Source organism: Streptopelia decaocto (genome assembly GCF_964273445.1).
Source record: "Streptopelia decaocto genome assembly, chromosome: Z".
Taxonomy (NCBI): Eukaryota; Metazoa; Chordata; class Aves; order Columbiformes; family Columbidae; genus Streptopelia; species Streptopelia decaocto.
This window is the reverse complement of record NC_138657.1, coordinates 25,433,697-25,461,384: the sequence shown is the minus strand read 5'-3', so window position 1 is coordinate 25,461,384 and position 27,688 is coordinate 25,433,697. Positions and strand designations below refer to the sequence as shown.

The 27,688-nt window shown below is 38.0% G+C and overlaps 1 protein-coding gene across 1 annotated transcript in view; it reads right to left on the bottom strand.

The window, feature by feature from the left end:
• Positions 1-6,430: 6,430 nt before the first annotated feature.
• ALDH1A1 (aldehyde dehydrogenase 1 family member A1) overlaps positions 6,431-27,688 on the bottom strand; it is a gene marked incomplete at its 5' end in the record, with an annotated part of 35,509 nt that continues 14,251 nt past the window's right edge. The window contains 10 exons of the mRNA XM_082074695.1: positions 6,431-6,566; positions 8,895-8,969; positions 10,000-10,157; positions 12,085-12,249; positions 16,341-16,525; positions 17,086-17,188; positions 18,740-18,853; positions 21,682-21,810; positions 23,796-23,857; positions 24,936-25,065. Coding sequence (XP_081930821.1) covers positions 6,494-6,566; positions 8,895-8,969; positions 10,000-10,157; positions 12,085-12,249; positions 16,341-16,525; positions 17,086-17,188; positions 18,740-18,853; positions 21,682-21,810; positions 23,796-23,857; positions 24,936-25,065 — 1,194 coding nt within the window. The 3' untranslated portion in view covers positions 6,431-6,493. The remainder of the gene's footprint in view (positions 6,567-8,894; positions 8,970-9,999; positions 10,158-12,084; positions 12,250-16,340; positions 16,526-17,085; positions 17,189-18,739; positions 18,854-21,681; positions 21,811-23,795; positions 23,858-24,935; positions 25,066-27,688) is intronic.

Genomic DNA, 27,688 nt, shown 5'->3' with positions numbered 1-27,688 from the left:
CTCACATCTTTCAAATTCCTCTCTAAAACCTGCTTCGTCAGGGAATTTTCACTCCTTATCCAAGACAGATGCCTTTCTTGCTCTGAATATTTTTTCCATATCTTGTCTTGTCTGTATTAAGACCTGCATATCTGGCTGTTGAGAAAAATCAGTAATTTTCTTTCTTCAAACAGAAAGAGAATTCCATAGAGCTTCACTGTTTTGACTGAAACAGCCCGAGGGTCCCTCTATCTTGCTGTTCCCATTCAACATCTTCAGTCCTCTTAAAAAAAATAGCTTGTCAGGAGTAGGGGAGAGGGCAGGGGAGGCCTTCTGTGGCAAGACAATGGCTTTAAGGACCCAGGTTTCTAGGACTTGCTTTTCTACATGGTATGAAATTGCACGAAACAGATACCTTTCCGTGAAGACTGCAAAAGCATCTCTTTGGTCATACTTTCATGAAAATTAAAGGTATTTATTCAATAGTGTTAAGGGGATAGAAAGGTAAATCACTGGAAAAGTGAATAGTCCTATTCAAATCTGCTGGGATTTTGCTGTAGATTATTTACTCAGGCATCCATTGCCTTGAAGAACTATATGAAAAATATTGCCATTTCAGTCCGAACATAAAATACATATTTAATAACTACTGCTGACTACAGCAGTCAGTTTTCAGAAGATTTGAAAGGAAGTGCAGTAAGTTCTCTTCTCTTGTTAACTTTTATTCTCTGTGAAATGCTGACTACAACTTCACTAACATTGTATTTACGTAGAGATCAATTATTGCTCTTCTTCTGTTTCATTCCAGTAAATTTCAATTATACTTCTTTGGTATGTAACAGGAGTAACATGACAGTGGTTCCAGCCCAGAAAGAAAGGTCCTCCTTAATTACCTGTGTAATATTTGCAGAGTTTAAATCTTTTATTTCTGCCTGGATTGGGCCATCACAAGCCACTGTACGCATGTGCAGATATAATGCAAAGAGATAGCAAAGATAGTTCACCATCAAATTGAGACTTTAATACTACAAACAGAGTTACAAGCACTCTTAATTGTGAAAGAACACTTCTGGTACTCACAGGGAGATTTTATTAGTACTAGTAGTGTGTGCATTGTGGGCAGTTGAGGAACAAACAGTACCATATTCTGAAATTCTTCCGGGTTGGACACTTATGCAATGCACTGTGAATTGCTGTACTTTTGTAAGGTAAACTGGACTATGCAATTTATTGAGCCCTTGTTTGCCTCCTTCAAACACATCTCAAGTGCTTTAGGCAAACACACACATATTGAATTCCTTAAACTTAGAAGTTGCCAAAAGGTGTATCTCTTTACATTGGCATCTCTTGGGAACAACTTCAGTGTGTCATCAGATTAACCCAAAGCTATACTTGGCTCTGATGAAAGTTGGGTGTTTCACCTTGGTTGAATGACAGTCTTTGCCTTCTTTTGCTCTTTTCTCTCTCTCATGTGTAATATATACAAAGAAACATTTCTCTGAGTCAAGGTTTTTGAAAAAATGAGAACTTAAAGTTGCTACTAGATGCTAGATTTTGATCACATTGAAACATTTAAATTTACAAAACAAGACTACTGCCAGCTTTTAAAATCTGTAAATAAGACAAAGACTCTGTCAAACGACAACTAAAATGGATTTACAATTTTGTTGAGAATGATATTAAAATATTTTGGGCATTGTAAGGAATAAAACATATATGCATGCAAGCTTCAAGCTGATCCTTCTCCTATACCCATATATTTATGCTGGGTTTTCCCTTTCCTTGGGTTATATTTCACAGTTGTTCTTTGCTTGTGCTTGCACTTGTAGCCAGCATAGCCTGGTAGGACTGGATATGCAGCCCTGTGCTGCCAGGGAACACTACGAGAAGATGAGAAACAACAGCCACATAGTACACATTCAGAGGGGAGTTGCTTCAGGCTAGTCCTAGTCCACTTCTAAGACCTGAATGGTTATTAGTGGTTGGATTATACCAAAGACAGGCCAAGCGCACATCTTCTGTCGTAGTGTCATTGAAAAGGAACCCAATTTGCTCCCCTATATCACTCTTCCATGTTAACCAAACAAGGCAAGTGGAAATGGTCAGGAATATAATTTCATCAGTGTGCTCAGCTTGCTCCCTGAAATGCACGTACACCAATGCACGCAGCATGGGGAAAAAGCAAGAGGAGTTAGAAACCTGTGTTCTATCAGGAGATTATGATCTGGTGGCAATTACAGAGACATGGTGGGACAGCTCACATGACTGGAATGTGGTCATGGATGGCTATGTCCTTTTCAGGAAAGACAGGCCAGCCAGGTGTGGTGGTGGGTTGCTCTTTATGTGAGAGAGCAGCTACAATGTATTGGGTATTGTCCAGGGGCAGATGAGGAGCAAGTTGAGAGTCTACGGGTGAGAATTAATGGGCAGGCTCGCAGGGATGATATTGTTGTGGGTGTCTATTACAGGCCAACAGATCAGTGTGATGAAGTTGATGAAGCCTTCTACAGACAGCTGAGAGCGGCCTCACAGTCACAGGCCCTGGTTGTTGTGGGAGATTTTAACTTCCCTGATGTTTGCTGGAAGGACCATTCAGCCAGCCAGCCACAGTCCAGAAGGTTCCTCCAGTGCATTGACAATGACTTTCTGATGCAAATGGTGGAGGAGCTGACTAGGAGAGGAGCGCCGCTGGACCTCATCCTCACTAACAAGGAGGGTCTGGTCGAAGCAGTAAAGGTTGAGGGCTGCCTTGGTTGCAGCGACCATGAGATGGTGGAGTTCAGGATCTCGTGTGGCAGGAACAGAATAGCAAGTAGAATTTCAACCCTGGACTTCAGCTGTGCAAAATTTTCAAGCAATTGCTAGGGGAAATCCTGTGGGCAAGGCTAGTTGAAGGTAAAGGAGCCCAAGATAGTTGGTTAGTGTTCAGGGACTGCTTCTACCAGGCTCAAGATCAGAGCATCCTGATATGCAGGAAGTCAAGGAAGGGAGCCAGGAGACCTGTGTGGTTAAACAGGGAACTGCTGGGTAAGCTCAAGTGGAAGAGGAGAGTTTACAGATCATGGAAGGAGGGACTGACCACTTGGGAAGAATATAAGTCTGTTGTCAGAGGATGTAGGGAGGCAACCAGGAAACCTAAGGCCTCCTTAAAACCTAGCGAAAGGAGTCAAGGACAACAGGAAGAGCTTTTTTAAATACATGGCAGATGAAACTAACATCAGAGGCAATGTAGGCCCACTGATGAATGAGGTGGGTGCCCTGGTGACAGAAGATACAGAGAAGGCAGGGTTACTGAATGCCTTCACTGTCTCTGTCTACTCTGCCAGAGGCTGTCCTGAGGAGCCCTGTACCTCTGAGGCTTCGGAGGAAGTCAGGACAAAGGAGGAGTTTGCCTTGGTTGATGAGGACTGGGTTAGGGAGCAATTAAGCAATCTGGACATCCATAAATCGAGATGGGATGCACTCGTGGGTGCTGAGGGAGCTGGCTGAGGTCATTGCTAGACCACTCTCCATCATCTCTACTAAGTCGTGGGGAACGGGAGAGGTGCTTGAGGACTGAAGGAAAGCAAATGTCATTCCAGTCTTCAAAAAGGTCAAGAAAGAGGACCTGGATAACCATAGACCCATCAGCCTCATCTCCATCCCTGGGAAAGTGGTGAAACAACTTATCCTTGGTGCCATCTCAAGGCATATCAAGGATAAGAGAGTCATTAGGGGCAGTCAGCACGGCTTCACCAAGGGGAAATCGTGCTTAACCAACCTTATAGCCTTTTATGAAGACATAACAAGGTGGATAGATGATGGCAGAGTGGTGGAAGTGGTCTGCCTTGACTTCAGTAAAGCATTTGACACAGTCTCCCACAGCATCCTTGCAGCTAAACTGAGGAAGTGTGGTCTGGATGATCAGGTAGTGAGGTGGACTGAGAGCAGGTTGAAGGAAAGAAGCCAGAGAGTCGTGGTCAATGGGGCAGAGTCTAGTTGGAGGCCTGTATCTAGTGGAGTGCCTCAAGACTTGTTACTGGAACCAGTATTGTTCAATATATTCATCAGTCGCTGGGATGAGGGAATAGAGTGTACTATCAGCAAATTTGCTGATGACACCAAACTGGGAGGAGTGGCTGACACACCAGAAGGCTGTGCTGCCATCCAGTGAGACCTGGACAGGCTGGAGAGTTGGGCAGGGAAAAATTTAATGAAATATAACAAGGGCAGGTGTAGAGTCCTGCATCTGGGCAGGAACAACCCCAGGTTCCAGTCTAAGTTGGGGAACAACCTGTTGGAGAGCAGTGTAGGGGAAAGGGACCTGGGGGTCCTGGTGGACAGCCAGATGACCATGAGCCAGAACTGTGCCATTGTGGCCAAGAAGGCCAATGACATCCTGGGGTGTATTAGAAAGGGGGTGGTTAGTAGGTCGAGAGAGGTTCTCCTTCCCCTCTACTCTGCCCTGGTGAGACCGTATCTGGAATATTGTGTCCATTTCTGGGCTCCTCAGTTCAAGAAGGACAGGGAACTGCTGGAGAGAGTCCAGCACAGGGCAACAAAGATGATTAAGGGAGTGGAGCATCTCCCTTATGAGGAAAGGCTGAGGGAGCTGGGTCTCTTTAGTTTGGAGAAGAGGAGACTGAGGGGTGACCTCATTAATGTTTACAAATATGTAAAGGGTCAGTGTCAGGAGGATGGAGGCAGGCTCTTCTGGGTGACAGCCACTGGTAAGACAAGGGGTAATGGGTTCAAACTGGAACACAAGAGGTTCCACTTAAATATGAGAAGAAACTTCTCAGTGAGGACGACAGAACACTGGAACAGGCTGCCCAGGGGGGTTGTGGAGTCTTCTTCTGTGGAGACATTCAAAACCCTCTTCTGTGGAGACATTCAAAGCCCTCTTCTGTGGAGACATTCAAAGCCCTCTAGGTGTTCCTGCTCCAGTGGTGGGATTGGACTAGATGACCTTTTAAGGTCCCTTCCAATATCTAACATTCTGTGATTTTGTGATTCTGTGATTCATATGTGCATGCCTGATCCAAAACAAAATGAAAATTTAGGCTTAGTGCAATTTGACATGTTTATCCTCCTTTGAGACTTCTACAATTGACTTCAGTAAAAGCAGAATTTCGACAGTAGAGTTTTATGAAGATCCATACCTGCTCTACAGACTGCTTTTCATCTCTTTTCAAAAATGTAATCTTTCATGATATTCAGGTTTTCTCTAATACAATGTTCATTACCACTTTCAAAATCTCTTCTATTGTTTTGCTATAATTTTTTCTCTTCAACTTATTTCTTTAGGATTTTTCCCCTTTCTCTTTTTTTTGGTGCTTATTTTGATTTCTGTGCTTTCTTCTTTACATTTTCCTCTGACAAGAGATGAACTGGGGCTCCAGATTCAGTGCAGGGAAAATTTGACTCTGTCAGTAGGAGATTACATAATTGCAATACTTTGTGTCTGTAGACCACTGTCCCAGGACTCATCTGGTGGTTGCTGTTGATGAGCAGAGAATTGTGAAATACTGAAGCTGCACGACCAAGAGATCTTGCAGGTTATGATCAGCTTGGTACACAAATATTTGCAGAGGGTCTTTATGAGAAGAAGCAGCTATAAGAAAAACATGCAGACATGTGAGTACAGGAAAAATGGTATAAATTACAAAGAAGATTGCCTTCCCTCACCTCCACTTCTCTTCTTGCCCTTTGGTACTTCTCGCTTGTTATCTCTTAAGAATTTTTTTATATACTTATCATTACAAAAACAAGTGCTGGCTCTTGGCAAATTGTCCAGTGTTCTGTGTGTTCACATTTTTCTATTTATAATACTGTCAAATAATTAGCTTATTTAGTTTCCATATAGCCAATATAGTATGCTTCCAATGACCTAAACACATGGTGGAGAACGTAGTGTCTCTTTAAGGATGCATAGTGCCCAGGTGTAAACCAGTGTAATAGAAAAGACTATCAAAAGGAGCGATACTACGTTTTGAAAGTGAATTTTAATATTGATAAATATAATCCAGATTACATTTGTGTGGTATAATAAACGAATTCAGTAGTCTAAGAAATATATCTAGAAAAAGCCTATTATTTTTGAAAGACGTGGAAAAGTATCTATCTTCTAATTACTCATAAGTGCTTTTTTAAGGCCACAAAGAAAATGCAAAGAGAGCTGTCATCTAACATTTAGAAGGGCACATAGATTCAAACTGTTCCTGTTGGATATATCAAAAAAGGAACATTTTAATAGCACTACAGAGACTTTCCACTGAAAATAAAAAAAAAAAAGTTATTCCTGAACATGAATTACAAAATTAGTAAGCTATGCACCAGACACTGAGTTTTCATTTTCTCAGCCACTTTTCTGTATTATTCTTTATATTTTTAATGTAAGCAAGTACCTCCTATACAATCAGAAAGCAAAAAGTTTAATGAATAATTCTTCAGAATTCAGATCCCCTTTTCAGATTCATTTGAAGATTGCATTTGAAGATCCCCTTTTCAGATTCGCTCTGTACCTCAAGCAGCATTATGAGTTCTTCTGTGGGATTTTGATTGTGACAGTCTTAACTTCTGTGTATTCATGAAGGCCATATTCTCCCCTAGATAAAAGAGAACCAAGAGCAATATTTATGCTAATGCTTTTTATATGAGTTATGGCCTGGATGGGATTTTCGGTGGTGTTGTATGATTGGACAGATGTATAACAGGTATACTATACATATTCAGAAGACATCTGTGCAGCTAGACTGCTGCTGGAAGCCTTTCAAAAAGCTACAGTAACTGTCTCTTAAGAAAAGTAGGAGAGAGAGCGATTTCATTTCTGAGCAAAATAACGGTGTTTAATCAATTTAATGCATTGCTAAACTGTCTTTCTGTGCACCAAAGCAGGCACATTGTTAGGTCTTCACAGATATATTCAACAAGTTATTTTCAAATGCTTTCCTCTGATGTTGAGTTTTCTCCTAAGTGAAAGAATAAGTGTTTCATCTCAAGTAAATGAAGGACATAATTAATCCACTATGAAATCACCCAGACAGTGAAAAACATTTAAATTTTACTGACATATTATTAACACGATTCCACCTCTATGTTTTACATATGAGATGAAGTATGCTTGTGTGCCCAGATGTTTGCCATCTGATGCAGTCAAACTATTTAGACATAAGTGATGTTTTACAGAACAAGGGTTTGTTACAGTATGTTATCCATTTCTCATTGCCATTTTACTAGATAAATCTGTAAGCGAAATAGGAATCTGTGATCAGGACTCTTCTGCTGTGGGTAAATTTTTACTGATTCTCTTCATTTTTGAAGTGGCATTCTGTTAGTTTGTGACATTCAGCAGTTAAATTCATAATGGTATTATCATTCCAAGAATTATACAGGGGATTTTATTCAGGGAAGTCAGTGGCTTGACACTGTGACCTCCCGATTATTTCAGTGAAGTTGTTTCATGCTTATTTCCATCTCCTCTAAAACTGATTGCCACATGTTAACAGAATATTTTCCATGGTAGACAACTATCTTGTACTATTTCCTTCCTTGCTCTCTAGCAGGAATATCCTTATTGCTCTACTAATTGTGATTTTGAATGGAGCATTAGGAAAGTCTTCATTTTCACAAAAGCTTAACTCCTTCAAAATGCATTGTTACAGAGATTATTAATCTTTATGATAGACTGTTATTGTTTTCATGTTATTTCCAGCAAAGAAATCCCCAAAATATTTCTGCAGAAGGCTGTAATTCAGAATTGATGATATTTCAGTTTTTGGCATTCAGCAAATGCAAAACAGTCCTTGATAGTAATGGCCTAAATTATAGTTTTCTCCTGTTTTCATTTTGATATTTTCTAAAGATCTCAGCATTGGCATAACTCTGTTTCTTTTGAAGTCAGTGGGAGCTTTGCCATCAGGAGCAGATTGAGTCCAGTGGTGAGCAACCATGAAAACTCTAGCATTTATCTCTTTAAAAAAAAGTACAAAAAAGAGAAAAGGAAGCTCTGAAACAATTCACAGCACATTAATTTTTAAAGTACTTTCATTATTCATCAAAAGTACTATGCATTTGCCTTAATTAAAGGGAAAATTTACACATTTTGAATTTTATATGCTGCTTTAAAAACAATTTGTTCTTCCCAAATATATGACAAATGACTTGACAAAATACTTAAAAAATGGCTGTTTGTGATTTATGTTCCAAAAAAACTCTGAAGACCTAATTCTATATAATATAATGAACAGGTATGATATGAGATGTTTTGTGATGTAACATGTGACATGATTCTCTTGCTAATATGAAGGTCAGGATGAACACAGATTAGACAGGACATGATTCAAATTGAAACTGGACTGAATCTTGGAACTCTGAAATAATTTGATTAGCTTATAATTTCTGTATACTCCTCCATCTCTAGTTTGGAAAAGATCAAAGGCCTGAAGACAACAGAGGACTAGTTTTGTCATAACTTTTGACCATGCTGGAATATACTGTAAAAACGTAATTTTAAACTGAAAGCTTTTGTTTAAATTAATGATTTTGAAATGCCTTGTGTTTTCAAAAACCTAGCATCTAAAGGGAATTCCATAAACTATACACATTTATCTCTTCATGCAAATGACACTTTCTACATATATATGCAAAAACTGTAAACTATAAACACAATGATCAGTTTTACAAATCAGTAGACCACAAGCTACTAAAAATGGTCAGTTTGAGAAAGTATGTATCTAAGTAATCTTCTTATTTGTTTTATAGGGAAATGTTTTGCTTGACATTGCCTCTGACAACATGAAGTCCCTGAACACTATATAGAGTAATTTGACAAAATCTCAAACTGGGCATCCTAGTTATAAATGAGTTTGAATTTGGATTTTCGAAATTTGTTTTGCAGTTCTGGTGAATCTACAGTTTTAAAAGTATTTACTTACATTTCTCGTCCATTTCCTGACATCTTAAATCCTCCAAAAGGACAATGAGCAGACACTGCACTGTAACAATTAATCCTGGAAGGACAGAAAAATTAATTTTGATATCACGGAACGAGTTTTTTTCACTCTGAAAAATCAATGTTTTTCTGTTGACTGTAAAAAACCTATGATCATATTTACAAACTATATCTGAGTAATATATTTGCAAAAATATGTGTAATCCAAGGTTCAGAGAAACAAAGCATTACCAGAAACTACACTTATGATCAGGTTTATAACACTCAGGAAGGGTTCTTGAGCAGAGTGATGGCCACATCTTTCTCTGATAAGTATAATAAATTTCCTTACTAACTAGTGTATAAGTTGTTAAATCAGAGACAAGTCATAGTTACTTCTTCTGAAGCTACACATCCAATAAGAAATTCAGAATGACTTCAGTGTATATTTAGATCTCTTTCTGATGAATTGATGTAACCGCAGGGAAATGCAGGTATCTGTCAGTGATAGTAATTAGATTCAGTCTGCTATTCCTCCAAGCTTTCATTCTTGCATCTCTTAGCCTTTGCCTTTCTAGCTCTTTACTGGTTACTTCATTCTTTTCCATTTCTGAAAACAGTTGCCCTTGTACTTGTACCAGTTCTCTCCTGATTGTGTTTCCTTACTTTTTTTAACCACATTTTATCAATCTGTTCCATCACAAGTAGGTTTTCTGCCCATGTTAATAGCCACAGAACTTCAGATAATTCATTTCTTTATACAGAACAAAAAATGATGCCCACAAATTAAGTATGTAGTGGGCTATTCTCAGATGCAGAGTAGAAAGTAAAGTGGCACTCTCACTGTATTTTGTTTTGTCTCCTTTCCTTTTTAACAAGACAGTTTCCTTTTTCAGACTAAGTTTACAGGACAGTTGTGTGAAGACGCAAAGTAAGTATTTATTTAATAGCACTTTAAGAACAGAATAGTGATGGAAAGAGAGACACAGGAGGATGGCATAGATCTACCTTTCTAAAGATTACAACAAATTCAAATCTAAAAGTATACCACCCAAAGAATTATTAAAATATCTTACTGCCGTTGGAAGAATTAAAAAGCTATTATGTACCATACTGTTCCAGCTTGAAGAGCAGCCGCAAACGTCAGTGCTTTATCCATGTCTTTGGTAAAAACTGCTGCTGCTAAGCCATAAGAAGTGTTATTTGCCCTCTTGATAACTTCATCTGCAGTTTTAAACTTCATGATTTGTTGAACAGGTCCAAATATCTGTTTCAGACACATGTAAATAAAAGAAGTGAACTAAGATAGCTTACTATTGTAAATAATTTATATTTTTAAAAAATATTTATTTCAGATGACCTTATTCTTGAATTCATTCAGTCAAGAGTATACATCTCATAACAGAGCTCTAGAAAGGATTATAAATTCACATAAAGATAGGATTTTTGTAGTGTTGTAGTATGCCTATTGTAAAATGATTGATAAAACAATAAATCAAGAAAAAAAAAAGGAAAATTATGAAAACAAATAAATAAAGATGAAAAGACACCCACCATAACCGGAGTTAGCATGGAGTCACAGTGTTTACATACCTGTGGCTGTTACCAATAAACTGATATTTTTTTGGCAAACTCCAGTTTTAGAGTTAATATCTTAAGCTTTTCCTTCCTCTGAACTTTCTGTTCAGCTTTTATCTCTGCAGGTAGCTGCACAACTGGACATGTACACTAGATGAAATAAATATTTCTGCTTTCCATATGGGTGTTATGTGAGATAATCATCCTTCAGGCTCAGTTTTTCCACTATTGTCACTCTGTGTTCTCAGCCACAGGTACCCATGGCCACCACACAGTGCCAAGTCTGTCGAGGACAGGTGGGCATTGCCACATATAATTACTTCCATTCCATGGATCATGACCTTTCCACTTCTTTTTCCTGGAAAATGTTTAGTGCTAGTTTCTAACTACAGTTGCAGGGACTGATTTACGCAGATCAGAAAATCACTGAACGTTCCCCCACTGTTCAAGCTTTGTCTTTCAGAACCTGGATATTTGATGAATTGCCTTGGTTGTCTGGTATTTCATTGTTCAATACACTCAAAACAGTGTGAAAGAAGCAGTGCTTGTACTGCTGACTCAAAGGAAGCTAACCAATCTGTGAAGAAACATACTACTGTGTAGTTTCCTACCTGACACCCAGACCAGCAGAAACAATCCAAATTATTTGTCATACACCTATCTCCTGTTTTACAGCACTGTCCCCTTCACAATTAATTCTAGATGCTCTGATGTTCATTTTAAGTCAGCCTGTTGACCCTTGCTGAAGGTTCTATATATGTTCAGCAGACTGCATGAGCAGTGCTGCTGGCTATATAAAGCAACATCTAGATTTGTAACAATTTGGAAGGAGCTTTCTAGTTTTAAGAACTGTAATGGACACCAATTGCAGCATGATTGCAGCAGTTATTAATCAAGATGAATTCAAAAAAAACATGGAGAAGAGGACTTTGGACATGGACTTTGAGACTGTGTTTACAGAACTCTTTTTTTTCAATGGCATAGCAGCTCTGCACTTGTGACCCTCTGTCATTCCTTGCAGATGATCACTGCTACCTTGGCACTGCTACTTTAGTTGGGTCAGCAAAAGTTTCTTCAATGCTGTGTAGACACATCTGCAAACTGATCTAGGTTAAAAACCCTGCAGAGGCAGAACTCTGCTTTGCTGTAGTTACCAACAAAATGCCTATGGAAGCACAATCTAACTACTTTTTCTTATTGCAAAGTAGCTGTTTAGTGCATATTGTGTCCAAACCCCAAATTAAGGGGCTCCCTAGGCAGTGCAAAGAGTTCACAAGCTGTGCCTTCAAGGTTCCTTCTCTGCTACAGGTTATCATTATCCAATATGTGAGACATGGGCAGTATGGAGTACTGTAAACAGTCCAAACCTCAGCACTTTTATGTACTGCCAGCTTAAGCTCAAGCCTTTGTTGGCAGGCCAGCCTCCCTGACCTCCACTGAGTTGCTAAAATGGGCATCAGAAACTGAGAAAAGCATTTTAAACACCACCAGGATGGAACTACATATTTACTAAGAATGTTTCTATGTACCCACTTGACATTCTAAATGGATATTTAGCACAGACATTTAAACAGACAATCTCCAGTGAGAGTACAGAATGCCAAAAATGTATTTACCTCTTCTTTGGCGATACGCATATCATCTGTAACATCAGAAAAAACTGTGGGCTGGATGAAGTAACCTTTGTCTCCCCATGGACCTCCTCCACATTCCAGTTTGGCTCCTTCTTTTTTCCCACTTTCAATTAGCTCAAGGATTTTTTGAAACTGCTCCTTATCAATCTAAATGAAAATATGATACAGAGATGAAAACAGCACACACTGAATTGTTCTTCTAACTCATTAACCAAAATCTAACAATGATCCAGTTTTGTTGAGTTGCAGGTGTTGAAGTGGAACATCTGGAGAGCCTTGCAAATATTTCTGTCACTAGCTTCTCAAAACTTTGCAGTCTTTTCTCAAATAGACCAGTTATCAGAAATTCTGACATAAAAGAATCAGCCCTAGGAGGACTGATATGCTGGTTTTCTTTTTTAAAAAAACAAATAAAAAATCTATAAAATGAATGTGTTTATACTTCTCCTACTCCTCTTACTTCCTGAGCTTAATGCTGCAAAAACAGCGGAGTGCTTGATCTAGCCAGCAAGACTCTTTTTTACTTCACTAGGTCTGGTAGACTGGCCATATTGTTTTCCTAGACTACTAAAGGAAGTTGAAAAGCAACAGTAAAATATAACTGCAATTCAGTGCTCTTATCAGTTTATTCTGTTTTATTAGTGGTATAAAGGCATTTACATTTTTGAGAAACACAGATGTTAGATCGTTTATGGTATGAAGCTAATCTCTGCCCCTTCATGCTCCTAAGCCTACCAAGAAGTTCAACATATGCCAAACATAATGCAGACTGGTTCTATAGCATAGCAAAATGCATGGTATTTGGCTGGAAGAGGTGTTTATTGTGGTAGCACAATAGGGGCTTGTATTTCTCTAACCTCTTATAGTTTTCAGTGACAAAGTGAATAGTAGGAAATAGCATAAATGAGGACTAGAAACTGATTACACATAATTTCCTCTCATCCCCTCTCCAAATCAATAGATCACCACTTCAGGCCTGAGGGCAAATTATGCACAAGACAACACTTATGTGGAGAAAAACTCAATGGTAAAGCTTTTTTCTTTTTTTTCTCGCTCCTTTTTTTTTTTTTTTTTTCCCATTAGTTCCATTTTCATCATTTTTGCCTTCACTTTTCCAGCATTCAGCCCTTCAAGCACTGGTTCATGAAGATACTCAGATTACTTCTACAGTGACTTGTGCACAGAAGCTTCTTATCTGTGATCATACTCAAGAGTCAGCAGAGCAGGTGTGTATCTAATTGTCTTACCAGTGCAAGAAAAATGTCTCATTTCAGTTTAAGCAAAAATACTACCATGGTCACAGAAAACAATTATTTTCAAAGGTTTTGGGGAATCCTGGATACATTTTGGAGTAAACAGCTATTCAGCCGTAGCTTTGATAAAAGCTTATATTTATAGAGATATGGATTTATAAGGATTTTGATAAGGAGATGATTTTTAGTTTGCTGAGGTCCCCTTGTAATTTTGTTTTCAATTGCCTCTCTTCACAGTGAAGACTTAAAATTTCTGCTACCTTGGTGGCGAAATAGCTCATGTACATAAACACCTTGAAGAGAAGACAAGTTTTAGATGACACAGAAAATGTGTGAATTAGCATATATATGATCCTTTGTGTCCCAGCAAGGCCTTTCTCTCCTCTTTGGTGCCCACTGTGTTACTCAGCTTGCTAAGAGAGCGGGGTTAGGTGCTGCCCCAGAAGGCCTGTGAACTGGAGGACAAATACAGTTTTCAAGGAGTCTCTATGACAAGAGAGCACAGCGAGTATGCCTGATAGAGGCTATAATTTTTTGTTTATATGAAGAATTAGTCAAAGCACAACAAAGAATTAGAAGACAAAGAGAGTTATTCAGCATAATTATGACAAAAGAAATACAACTAAACTGCGTATTTACAGTTTTTCACTAAACAGTATCACACGGGTTCTAAAAGGAGAAACTTTGCTAACTTGTGAAAAAGTTAAGATTTCTGCTAAAGCTTCCTAAGAATAAAAAGAGGTCAAGAAACACAAATGATGACACTGGAGGAGACAAAATTCTTCATGCTCTTTTGAAAGTTTTCAGTAATGCTTTTTATTCCTGTTTCACATTTTTAAATTTATTTTTAGTAAAGGTTTACTTTAACCTCTCTTTAAATAGTTAGCATGAATTTCAAACCCAATAAAGCCACAATAACATGAAAGTGGATCCTTGTTAGTGTTGTATTAGCTGCACACCATACACCTGGAGTTTACTTGTTTCGATCTTCCTGTTCTCTGGCATTTAAATTTATTCAGCTGAACATAGCAGCTTGTTAGCAAGACACATTGGAGGATATTAAAGAAACAGCATTGCTGTTTTTAAATTCTCCAAATATTGTATGGCTTGGAATGCAGTTTTCCAATTTATTTGGTGTTTTTGGTTACATAAAATGACTGGGATAACCAATGAAGAAACACATTACGTTATCAAATTTGTGCGACTTGCTTTGTCTCCAGTATTGTTTTGTTTTGTTTTGTCTCTTATACAGTTTATTTGTTCTGTGAAAATAAAACATGTGCATAATAGCTGTATCCTGTAGTACAAGCCAATATGGGAATAAGACTAATTAGCGAAAACTAATTTAACAATACTCTTATGTTAAACATGGATCCACTGAATCATGATAGCATTTTTTTTGAAGTTTCATTTTCACATTCATTTAATGGAGGAGATGTTGACATAACCTTTTCATATAAGCAGGAAAAAGTACAAAAGTATGCATTTTAATGATGCAACTTTCCAAAACTGAGAACAGCATAATGAAACACTAATGTATTGAAAAAGAGGAAAATACACTACTAAATTTTATTTCCTCAAGCTCCTCACAGTGACACTATTTGAATATAATGAATCTCTGACATGAATGATCACACTTTCACTTCACAGCTATTACATTGGAGCTTTCTCAAAGCATTTAAGTTCTATATAATTGTTCCGCTCACATAATAGGGAGAAAAGAGAGGAGGGGAGGGGAGGGGAGGGGAGGGGAGGGGAGGGGAGGGGAGGGGAGAGGAGAGGAGAGGAGAGGAGAGGAGAGGAGAGGAGAGGAGAGGAGAGGAGAGGAGAGGAGAGGAGAGGAGAGGAGAGGAGAGGAGAGGAGAGGAGAGGAGAGGAGAGGAGAGGAGAGGAGAGGAGAGGAGAGGAGAGGAGAGGAGAGGAGAGGAGAGGAGAGGAGAGGAGAGGAGAGGAGAGGAGAGGAGAGGAGAGGAGAGGAGAGGAGAGGAGAGGAGAGGAGAGGAGAAGAGAAGAGAAGGAAGGGAAGGGAAGGGAAGGGAAGGGAAGGGAAGGGAAGGGAAGGGAAGGGAAGGGAAGGGAAGGGAAGGGAAGGGAAGGGAAGGGAAGGGAAGGGAAGGGAAGGGAAGGGAAGGGAAGGGAAGGGAAGGGAAGGGAAGGGAAGGGAAGGGAAGGGAAGGGAAGAGAAGAGAAGAGAAAGAAGAGAAGAGAAGAGAAGAGAAGAGAAGAGAAGAGAAGAGAAGAGAAGAGAAGAGAAGAGAAGAGAAGAGAAGAGAAGAGAAGAGAAGAGAAGAGAAGAGAAGAGAAGAGAAGAGAAGAGAAGAGAAGAGAAGAGAAGAGAAGAGGAGAAGAGAGAGAAGAGAAGAGAAGAGAAGAGAAGAGAAGAGAAGAGAAGAGAAGAGAAGAGAAGAGAAGAGAAGAGAAGAGAAGAGAAGAGAAGAGAAGAGAAGAGAAGAGAAAGAAGAGAGAAGAGAGAGAAGAGAAGAGAAGAGAAGAGAAGAGAAGAGAAGAGAAGAGAAGAGAAGAGAAGAGAAGAGAAGAGAAGAGAAGAGAAGAGAAGAGAAGAGAAGAGAAGAGAAGAGAAGAGAAGAGAAGAGAAGAGAAGAGAAAGAAGAGAAGAGAAGAGGAGAGGAGAGAAGAGAAGAGAAGAGAAGAGAAGAGAAGAGAAGAGAAGAGAAGAGAAGAGAAGAGAAGAGAAGAGAAGAGAAGAGAAGAGAAGAGAAGAGAAGAGAAGAGAAGAGAAGAGAAGAGAAGAGAAGAGAAGAGAAGAGAGAAATCTCACCCTTAGGCCTATGCTAGTGACACAAACGTCCATCAGTCCAGTTTATTCCTCTTGGTCCGCCAGACTAACCACAAGACAACTGTACTTAGCCTTGATACTAATGCAATAATAGGTTGTACATTGTTGCATTAGAAGTACAATAATAGAAGTACATTGAACTGTTATGTCATGTCACGATTATATTGGAAACACATAACATTACTTACTTGAGGGCCTTGCTGTACACCAGGCAAAAGAGGATTCCCAAGGGTGTTCTTCTTTGCTCGTTCAACGCTCCGGCGAACAAACTCATCATAAATAGGCTCTTCCACAAAAATCCTAGATCCTGCTACACAACACTGTCCCTGGTGGTAGAACAAACCAATATGTGCAAATTCCACAGCGGAGTCCACTGAAAAGCAATGAAGAATTCATCAGATAACACATTTGAATGGTCATGTCATAAATTCTTTACAAATCTTCATCATTCCTTCTCACTTCCTTTTTTGAATTTTTATATGGTCCTTTAAAATACAAATATTCATCCATTTACTTATGTACCAAACTACTAATCAAAAATAGTACAGTACACCTAGAAAAACACATTCTACTCTTCTTTGTGAAATAAAGATTCAACATGATTTGCCCTATCAGACATATGAAGAGGAGTATTCAGCTAGAAAGTTAATAAACCTGCATAAAATCTACCTATCTGCTTTTGGTTCTGCATTTGTGTCGCATTAGGATAATCCTTAATTACACCCTTAAGAGGTAACCTCGACAGGTTGTCGGAGCTTCATATCCATTCAGCGCCCACCAACTTTTGGTGGCAGTCTAACCTAAAACTATGGCGTGACCAGAAAACATTAAGAATTACTCCTTCATTAAGTGGGTACAAGTAATTTACTGACAAGGAAAAAGAACATGGTACTTGCAAAAGTAGTACGATTATATAATAAAAATGCTACTAACAGTCTGCGTCTGCAAATATAATATTAGGACTTTTTCCTCCAAGTTCCAATGTAACTCTCTTCAGATTGCTCTTCCCTGCTGCTTCTTTAATAAGTTTGCCAACCTAAAAGGGAAGAAGAATACAGTTTCATCTTAAAAAACTTATTATGACCTCTGAGTTCCTCAAAAGTGAAAATCAGTTCATAGTTCTCTGCCATCCCAGTGATAGTAGAAATGAAAAATAAATTAAAAAGGAAAAAAAAAAGTCAGGGTGCAGGTGATTTGCAATCTACAAATCAGGAATGTTTTATAGAAGATTTTCCCCCTGGACACACTCCTGTTAATATGAACTGTCCTGGAAAAACACACTTGTAGTCCTTGTGGCTTTGGTCTGTGACTGTCTCTGCCAGCTTTCTTACCTTTGTTTCTTGCTGCTATATTACACTGTCATAAGAAGAGGACTGTCACCAGTGTCTATGAATACATCCTTTGGTCCATCTGCCTTTAGAAAGACATTGGGGCATGGGAATTGTAGTTGCTACTATCCATTTGGAACATCTGTGGGGTATTTCTTAGATAGCATGTTTTTGGATTTTTTTCCTGTTACTTTAGAGCTGAAGATTTCTAAAAGTAAATATAGCTCTTGTACTCAATGTGTACTCATCCTTGACATGAAGACATGTCGAGAGGATTAGGATTGCTCAGCCTGGGGAAGGCTCAAGGGGACTTTATAGCAACTTTCCAGTACCTAAAGGGGACCTACAAGAAAGATGGAGAGGGACCTTTTACAAGGGTGTGTGGTGATACGACAAGGTGCAATGACTTTAAGCTAAAAGAAGGCAGATTTATTTTAGCTATAAGGAAATAGTTTTTCACCATGAGGGTGGTGAGGCACAGGAACAGGTTGCCCAGAGAACTGCTGATGCTTCATCTTTGGAAGTGTTCAAGACCAGGTTGGATAGGGCTTTGAGAAACCTGGTCTAGTGGAAGTTGCCCCTGTTCAGGGCAGGGGGGTTGGAACTAGGTGATATTTAAGGTCCCTTCCAACCCAAACTATTCTATGATTCTATGTTTCTATAAGGCAATGCTATTTATCTTTGGAGTATATATCCAAGAAGTTAAGAGACTATTTGAGAGCTCTTCTATATAGAATTCACACAGACAGATAATATAATGTATTGTGTTAAGGATCTGGTTATGTAGTACTTGCACTGAGAAATCTATCATATCGGTCACAGTTCTTCAGGGTGAAGGTTAGGAAAATTAAGTGACCTTTCTTTCCATCACCATCACCTCACCTAAATAAGGTTTCTGAAGTACTTTCATATCATCCTGTTGTTATTAAAACTAAAAAGAATGGAACACAGCCTGCTTTTGCATTTTTTATAATTACTAAAAAAAAAAAAACAAAACCAAAAAAACCCCAAAAAATCTCCACATTGTATCTTGCGGAGTGTCTTTGTTTGAAGGGCTTTTCTACAATAGAAACATTGTTTAAACATGTTTAAAATTAATAATAACCAACAAATCATTAAGCAGACTTTGTTTAAGTAAACAGCAGCCAAAAGAAATAAGAAAGTTTAAATAGTTACATAGAACTTTTTAGACATTAAATCATTACAGGGAATCAGGGAGGCTCAGTTCCTGCTTATGTTTCTTGCATTCGTTATAGTACCTCTGTAGAGCCCGTGAAAGCTACTTTGTCTATATCCATGTGGTAAGAAATCGCTGCTCCAGCAGTGGGTCCAAAGCCTGGCACAATGTTCACAACTCCGGGTGGAAATCCTGCCTGAAATGGAAGAGAGAACCTTGTGAACCTTGGTAAAGGATGATGACTAGAAGAAAACGTCTCATTTAGTCTCACTTCTCTGTTCAGTTCTCTAGACTCCTTTTCTCAGTCATACAGTTATTCTCAGCCCTAAAGCCCCAAATACGTTCATTTTCACAATTATGTTCATTCTCACATGTAACCCTCTTTCCCTCACCTGTCTTTTAGGCTATTAAACTGTCCTTTTTTAAGAAAGAGAGAACATATAATTTTAGTTCTTTTTCAATGCCATTGTCAAAGAATACATTTATTTTTCATTTTCTTCCCCAGTCAGGTGTTTAAAGAAAAAGATATCTTAATTTCACATCTTCTTGATTAAAGCTATTTGAATCATCTTTGGACCATCTACTCGCTATCCCACACACTAGATGGAATTAGTTAATGATCTGCTGACTAACACTGAAATTCTGTTAAGAAAAGTGATGGAAATAATCCTTCCAACTCAATGCCTTTGTTTCTTCTTCTGGGTGTGGGTTAGAAGTAGAGAGTGGGCAATCTGAGAGTTTACAGCACAAAAGAGTCAGGTCAGCTACCAAGCATGAAAAAGCTGGGTATCTGAGATATGCACAGTCCCAGTTTCTTGTAAATTTTCTGTTTAAAGAGTCTTTCCTGTGGGCCAAATGAAAGCTATTGTTTCCCACCAATTCTATATAGTTTATGTTCCATTCACAGACAAAATAAGCTATTTTCTTCCAAGAGCTTGTCAGGCAAATTTCCATGGATGTGGATCTGGATTTCCTGTGGGCTTCTGAAGAAGCTCTTAGATCTCAATGGCACTTAAAAAGCAGAGCAAGCATGGAATTCAAAGACTCCCCCTAAAATAGTATCTCATTTTTTATCATTTAGCTGAGTCTCACTTTAGCATTAAACAGGACTATGCAAAGGTTCTATTTTCATTTGGAAAATGGTGAATTTTGGCTGGTGAGTTACAGCTTCTCATATTCTGCCTTATGGACACCAGGCAACTGCTTTTGTTCAAATAACTTTAGTTCCTTGCAGGTAGTTCCTTGCAGGTTCATGCTCAGATACCTTCCATCAATGCTTCTTATGTCCAATTAGTTTTCCAGATTAATATTTGCCCTGGAACTGATGAGATAATGAGGTTCTTTCCATTTACTTAACATTGTGATTCATACTTTGTAGAAAAAAGTAAGAAAAGTATTTTTATGGGGCTAATTCACATTGTCTTACTTAGGGCATCTATTTTCCATGTCTGTATTAGAAGCTATTCTCTACATCTAAGCCAAGGAGTCTTGTGAGGACTATAAAGGATAGTGAGGATTACCAGAATGACTTTATTTTTTTATTTTTTTAAATGTGGACATTTGAGAAGGAGAGAGTTAAATTAGATCTTCAAATAGTTTCACAATGAGTCTCAAACAACTACTGAAGTGATCAGCAAGGTTCAGATCACTATCAGGGATTTGGGCTCCAACTTTATTTGGGTAATCTGGGCGTAAATTAAAACCCAGCTTGATTTGAGTGAATAAATCTTAAAGGACTTGACAAGATAAATATCTGTCTTTTTTTAAAGCTACACAATATCTACCAGATAATACAACAAAAACATTAAATAATTACATACTTAAGCTGCTATTCAGTTGAACAATGAATGAATAGGTAAAATGAGAATCATCTTGCCTTTTGCCAAAAATACCCTGGTGTTAAGTATGGACACAACATGGACCACTGATTACATTCCCACTTATGAACTCTCAAGAAATCAGAATAACAGTACAGACATTTTGTTAGACTCAGAGAAGAGCTGAGTTACTTTCTCTTTAAAGCTGTTTGGTTTTTGTTCGTTTGTTTTCAGAGTAATATACTTGTGAGTAACAAAGTACCTCTGTCTTCTTTTTTTTTTTTTCCCTAAAGCAATTTGTCCTTCCCAATATTATCTATTAGCATTTACTATGTGACGTGATAACAGCAGGACTTAGCTCCTTCCTGATAGTCAGTTTCTGTAAAATATTAACTCATAACCAGTCAGTATGTTTTACTGAATCATTGTTTTGAAGCAGAATGATAAAAAGTGCCAAGTCATTTCCATTAACACTCTGCAAGGTTACTGTGCTGGTGATTATTGACATCTGTGACAGCTCTTCAAACATGTTAGATTACATTTGTTGATTTCATTGGGAAGCAAGATAGCTAAAGTATTTAACTGTTCTTTGGGTATTTACTGGGCTGGGCACAATAGTCAACATAACTCTGGAGACACCAGAGAAACTACTGCATGACTTGTGTTCAAGAGCACAAAGTGTATTCTCCCAGTTTCTGTGTGAAGAGAGTTCATAAGTTTGGCAGCAGTCACCAGTCCATTTTTGCAGCACCCTGTTAATAATAAAACCAGGTAGATGAAAAGTTGGATCAACTAAAATGTAATAATAATTAGCTGTATCAACAGATCCTTTTCTGTGATAACTATGTTAACAAAGTTGTTGTCACTGAACTCTAAGTACTCTGTCCTTGACTCTTTGTGTGCTATTGACTTTGAAACATACTGTGCTTTTGTAATACAAATATATTTCCCAAAGAATTAAGTTACTGAATTGCTATTTGTATTTTTTTTGTGTGTGTGTGCATGTGAACTAGAAAGATATGCATGCTTCTGCCCTGGATTTGCTTCACTGCTTTACAGTAAGGTAAGTTCCATAGTACAAGGCCAGACATGCAATGAGATAGACATGCAGGGGATAGCCTGGCTTATATTACCTCTGTGGCACTTCAGCTGCAGTATACTCTTACATTTCTGAGAAGGGCAAAACACTCTGCTGTTGCTGACTTACCTCTTTAATTAAGGATCCCATGTAAAGGGCAGTCAGTGGAGTTTGTTCTGCTGGTTTGACAACAACTGTGTTTCCACAACAAAGGGCAGGGCCGATCTTCCACATGAACATAATCAATGGGAAGTTCCACTGAAAGACAGATGAGAAGGTGTATCCTATTTCTAATATATCACCAAAACGCCTTTGCTTTTTCTGTAATAACAGTGCAAATTGTCAACTGGGTGGTTGAACTCTTTGTTGAACTCTTTTCAGAATGAAGATATTTTGAAAAAGCAACTGGCAAGCTTTGTTATACAAAGACCAGCGATTTTAGTTTATGTGAGTCCAGGGCATCCAAGGTTTTAGTTAAGAGCTCCAGAGACAATAAGTGTGCTCCTCTTACAAAGCCTTCCAGAAAGTTGGTAGATTAGTGGTGAAATTGGGAGTTTTGCTAACTTAAATGATCACATCCATCATCAGTTCCATTTTCTAGGGCAGACAAGGTAATAATGTGTAACGCAGCCCCTGCCCTTTTCCATGGAAGTTTCACTGGCAGCTCTCTATCGTGGTCAGTCCAGCCAGACTGCGGAGCAGCTGACTCTCTTGGACCACATATTAAGAAGCATCAGGGCTGGGTAAAAATGGTTTGCTCCTTTGAGACCATTTCTAATAGTTTTTGGAAGTATTGAGCTCATGAATCCGGGCATAAAAAAAATACCGTGTGCCTTACCTTTATGAAAGTCAGAAAAAAGGCAGTTAACAGTTATCTATTGTGTTAGAAAGGCTTGGAGGAGTATACATGCAACTGGTCTTTATCCTTATCTCATTTTAATGTTACCCTATCCCTAAAATAACAGGAGCACAAATAACACAAAGGTATTACGGGGTTTTCTAGATCTTTATCATCAAAGTAGAATTGTGTGAGTGAAGGGAAATTGAAATGATGAGCTAGCAAGGGTGTTTTGCAGCGTTCACATAATTCTCCAAGTTTTTATTTTATATAAAAACCTCCAACGTGGTAGGTTCACATTTCAGTGGAGAGAAAATAGAGATATACTCAGAAGTCCTTGAATATTTTATAAGGAAAGCCAGTCCTTGTACTAACTGCTCATACTTTCAACATGCACATTTAGTGTGTCTAATTCTTTAGCATATCTTGGCTGAGTGCTTTACTTGAAATATCATGTGCCTGACCTACAAGAGAATCTAAATCAGCAGATTCCCAAGCTCTCCTGGAGGCTGGATCCATATTCCAGTGATGTTCTAAAAATCCATGTGATGGTCTAAAAGGATAGCAAATCTGTAAACTCAGGACACCCAGAACATGTGTGGAGCCCATATGTCTGAACAAACCTGACAGACAAGATGACTCTTTCAGAATCTCATAAGCTGCTGAGCAGGTCAGGTCAGGCTGCCCACACCTACTATGTGCAAAGAGATGGGTGGATTAGGAGCGTCTAGTGTATACAATTATTTTCACAGCAATGCTTTGAAGCTGTGTAGACCTCACAAATACATTTAAAAGTTGAGTTCCTCAATGTTTTGGATGTTCAGACTTAGGTATGCCTTTTGAATCTTAACATAAAATAAGTGACTTCAAAACTGGGAATTTAGACACTCCAAACAGGAGCTTGGAAACATATGGCTCGGTATCACCGTGCTTATTAGACACATTTTTTGTGCTGTTACTTGTACCATGAACATGGTGAATAAGCCTTAGTCATAAATAAAGGTTCAGGTATCTGGATGCTGTACAGAGCAGAACAGACATTCCAGGTCCTAAAGACCTTGTTACTTATAGGCTGTAAATATTACCCTCTCATAGCTGTTTATTTCTAATTCTTTCGCTTCCAGCAAAATGTAGTTCTGTCTTTCAAAGCAATCAATCAGTCAATCTTTTGAGATTTATTTTCTTTCCCTGTACAGGAAAGAGAGAGACAAGGTTGGAGGGGATAGACTCATCAAAAACTTCCTGTTGCAGAGTTTGATGAGTACTCAGAACAGTCTTTGTCTTTAAGGAACTTAACATTTCTGACTGGTAAGGTTTCACAAATGCACTTGCATAGACAAAATTTCAAAAGCATTTCCATTTATGACAGGAACATTTGTGTTTTACATAAATGGCTCCAACTTACAGGGATAATTTGGCCACACACACCAATAGGCTCATGTCTTGTAAATGTAAAAAAGTTTCCATCTAGGAGAAGAAGAAATAAATTAGACATTCAGACAAAGCATTTGTGAGAAACAGTTAAACCAGAAAGAAATAAAGTTGGATACCAAACTTAGCTGGATACAATTTTACTTATAAATTATATTTTCAAAATCTTAACTATGCAAAAAAACCACCATAAAGCACATCTGGATTCAATATCTATTTTCTACATAGCTCCAAGGTTTGATTCTGCCAGGCTGACTGACTTTTTGGAGTGATAAACCCTCTTCTCAATATGATATGCACAGCAAACCAATAAGTGTTCCTCATTTCTTTTTCTTTTATCACCTTTTTTTTTTTTTGGGGGGGGGGGGGGGGGGGGGCGGGAAAGGTACTCTTTTAAAAGCTATTTAAAATCTTAGGTACATATCAGAATTTTTTTAATATTAGATCTTAGCTTAAATTGAATCCATTAAGTATAAAATTCCCTTTTATTCAAATAAACCTGTTCCATTAAGCCGAGTATGGAGATCTATGTGATGCAAAAAAGTTGGAAGTATTTATCAGTCTAGTTTTCCATAATTCCTTCTTTATTACCATTCTTTCCTTTGTCCTGAGAGAAGGCAGCTACAAACAATGTTTTCATAGAGCTGCTTAATGGGAGAGGGAACAGAAAAAAATTTGAGCAAAATAAAGGAAAGTTTCCTCATTCCTATCTCTTGGTATTTTTCCTAATACATTATCCAATAACAGAAACAAATATTGCTCTTTGTGCTAATCTTAGCACCTGGGTTTTATTACTGTACCATCGCATAAGCTATACTTTTCTATGCAAAAGTGACTTATCAGACTTCATAGACGTACTTGCAAAAATCTTTTGGTCAATAAACAGTACTTATTAGTGGTGTACAGAACAAAAAAATAAATGTGAAGATCTGCACTAAATGTTTGAAACATGTACTATGATGGATGATGGATATGAAATAACCTATATTAAGAACAATCAAAAATATTTTTTGTTTGAGATATTTTTTTCTGTTGCCTAACTTTTAGAAAAAGGCAGTCTTTTACAGAGCACTTTGGCTTCAGTTCTGTACTTTTTTATCTCAAATGTACTCACCTATTGGAACAGTACGCCCATGGATTTTATCAGCCCAACCTGCACAGTAGCGTAATGATTTGATACAAGCATCTAAATCCATCAGGTAAGCAGCAGAAAAGAGTTTCCCACCATTAATGGCTTCCATTGTCTGCAGACAACAACAGTTACAAAGTTAATATCAAATACTGATAATGGTTCTCGTGCTTATACTTTGTCATTTAGCTTTTGGTTGTCCAGTTCAGAGGTTTTCAGTTGTAGTACAAACATTTTGATTAATTCCCCTCTGCAAGATATTTAGTATTTGAAAATCCCAAGTTAGCAATTTACAAATGAGAAATTTTCATTATGGTTTATTCGCAGTGAGCTATGCAGATAACATGATCATGTAATAGTGAAATTTTCTGATGAAAAAATAGCTTTTCCCCCATCTGAATCAGTTACATAGTTCTAGTTTAGATTAAATATTCTACAGGTGTAGATGAATGATCAGGTAGGACTCTGCACAAAAACTGATGCAAATAAAATGAGTGGCCTCCCTCAGCCTGTTCACACTGACAGCCAAAGTAGGCAGTAATTCCCTGGAAATAACTGTCACATTAACTTAGGATCTTATGCTTTTTAATGATTAAGGAATGTCTTTCTAGGCGCTTAATAAATGCATGGTTAACAACTTATATAAGGAAGAAGACTCAAAGCATGGAATAAAATACCTCAAATATATCTTGTCTATTTGATGTGCAAAGGAAAGATGTGAGCCATCAAGAACTCTTACTGAGAAAAGTTCATTATGAATAATAAATATTTATTAAAAAGAGACTTTCTTTTATTTGCTAACTGCTAACTGAGTGAACTAACCAGTTTACTTGAAACCAAGCTTAACTCTCCTTACCATGGATCTCCATGCAATACAGATATAAACCTTGAGAATAATAATCAGCAAATATTCAACATCCATAAATTTCCTGTTGACCAATTCTGTTCCACCCAAAGTGCTTTAGTGATCCTACAGAGACACCAGCACTAAATAGGGTTGACTTCCAGACAAATCTAGGGAAAATGTTTCAGGTTAATGACTTTTTAATACCCTTCATTGTTGAGACATATAGTTAAAGACCATGCTCTGTTCTTAAATAGCATCAATATCTTTTTGACACTGCTAGAATTTTTTCTCAAGTTTTCCTGCACAGAGACACTAGGCACTTTCACCTTTGTGAAAAATTCTGCTCTGATGCTTAGTAAGAGAAACTCGAACTGTAGGTTCAAGATCCAGTCAGATCTTAGAAATATTATTTAATTTTCTAAATTTGTTATTTTGTATGTCCAAGGATTTTTAGCATTTCAGGCTGACTCTACTGACTGATCCTGCAAATACAATGTATCACCAACAACTCCGCTGTAAAGTGCACAGCTTTAGTTAACTGAACATATTGCAGATATCATACCTGAGTAGAGAATCAAACAAATAGAGAAGCCAGCAATGCTTGATGGCTTTTAGCAAGAAGGAATGGATTAAATGAGATAAGCACTTGTCATTTTGGACAATATATCGACACATTGTTCTTTTTGGGCATGGGAGAAAATTATTCCCTGGCCTCAAAGTTATGAACTCTATAGTTTTGAAAATCACAACAAACTAAAACCTAAGAAACAAAGTTCTAAGTGGCTCTTTCAATATCCTGCTTTGACTTATTCTTCTAGTAGCCTACCCATAGGGCAGTTGAGGGTCTGCAGCTTCAGGAGAGGCATCTTATCACTCTATGAAAAACTGAAATGGAATAACCTTGATCCTGGTCAGATGCATGAACACAGGAAAATGCATTTGCAATGAGCTTTGGAGTCTATTTTGATGTCTAGTGTTTACAAAGCTATTTGCTGTTCTACAGCACTAGTTCTGCAGGTAGGTTAAGCTGTGAGTGAAAAAAATCTCTCTTCATTTTGATGAAGTATGGAAGCCATTCAAACACACCTTATCTACAGGGAAAAAGTAGTAAATAAAGTTAGTAAGGTGTAGGAAATAAAACCAAAGTCAGTAAAATATAAACCTGGGAGGGGCCCCAGGGAAAAGCAATACTTTCATATTATGAAAATGGCAAGTGAGAACAAAAACTACCTTAATGCTTCAGCTTTCCTGTGGAAAAAAGATTATTTCTCCATCCTCTTTGCATGTGTAAGGCCTTAGGCTATACAGTAAAGAAGCAAATACCAGCTTATCCAGTATTTAACCGACAAGGGGGCACACTTTTCCTATTAGAAATGCAACTCTCTTAAAATTTTGTCTCTCTGAAGTCCAATAAATCTAGCATTGTTAAGGTTACAAGTTCTAGCCACCCAAGTTTTCTCCTGAGAAACTAGGTGATTATCAATCCCTATCAAGGTGACAAGATTCATTTAGAAAAATAAGTTAGTTGAAGAAAAGTGTAAGTTCGACAGTTGCAGACTTCAGATTTCAAGGAAACAATCTCGGTTCCTTGAAATTTTCATTCTGCTTTTAAAAACTTCTTTTGGACATGTGCAAGTGTCTTCCTATACTGCAGCCATAAGGACAGTAGAATGGGCAATAGATTTTTTGCAGGTTTTATCTATTTTGAAAGTTTAAATTTTATGAGCTAATCAATGGTGTGGTTTGTAGTTAACGGGTAAATATTTCAATTGCAACTAGAACAGTCTGAATGATGGCCCTGAATATTAGATACTCCTCCTGCTCTCTTAAATTTTTGACTGCCTTGGCAGAAAACCACGGTTCATGTTCAGAATAATGCAAGCAATTATCC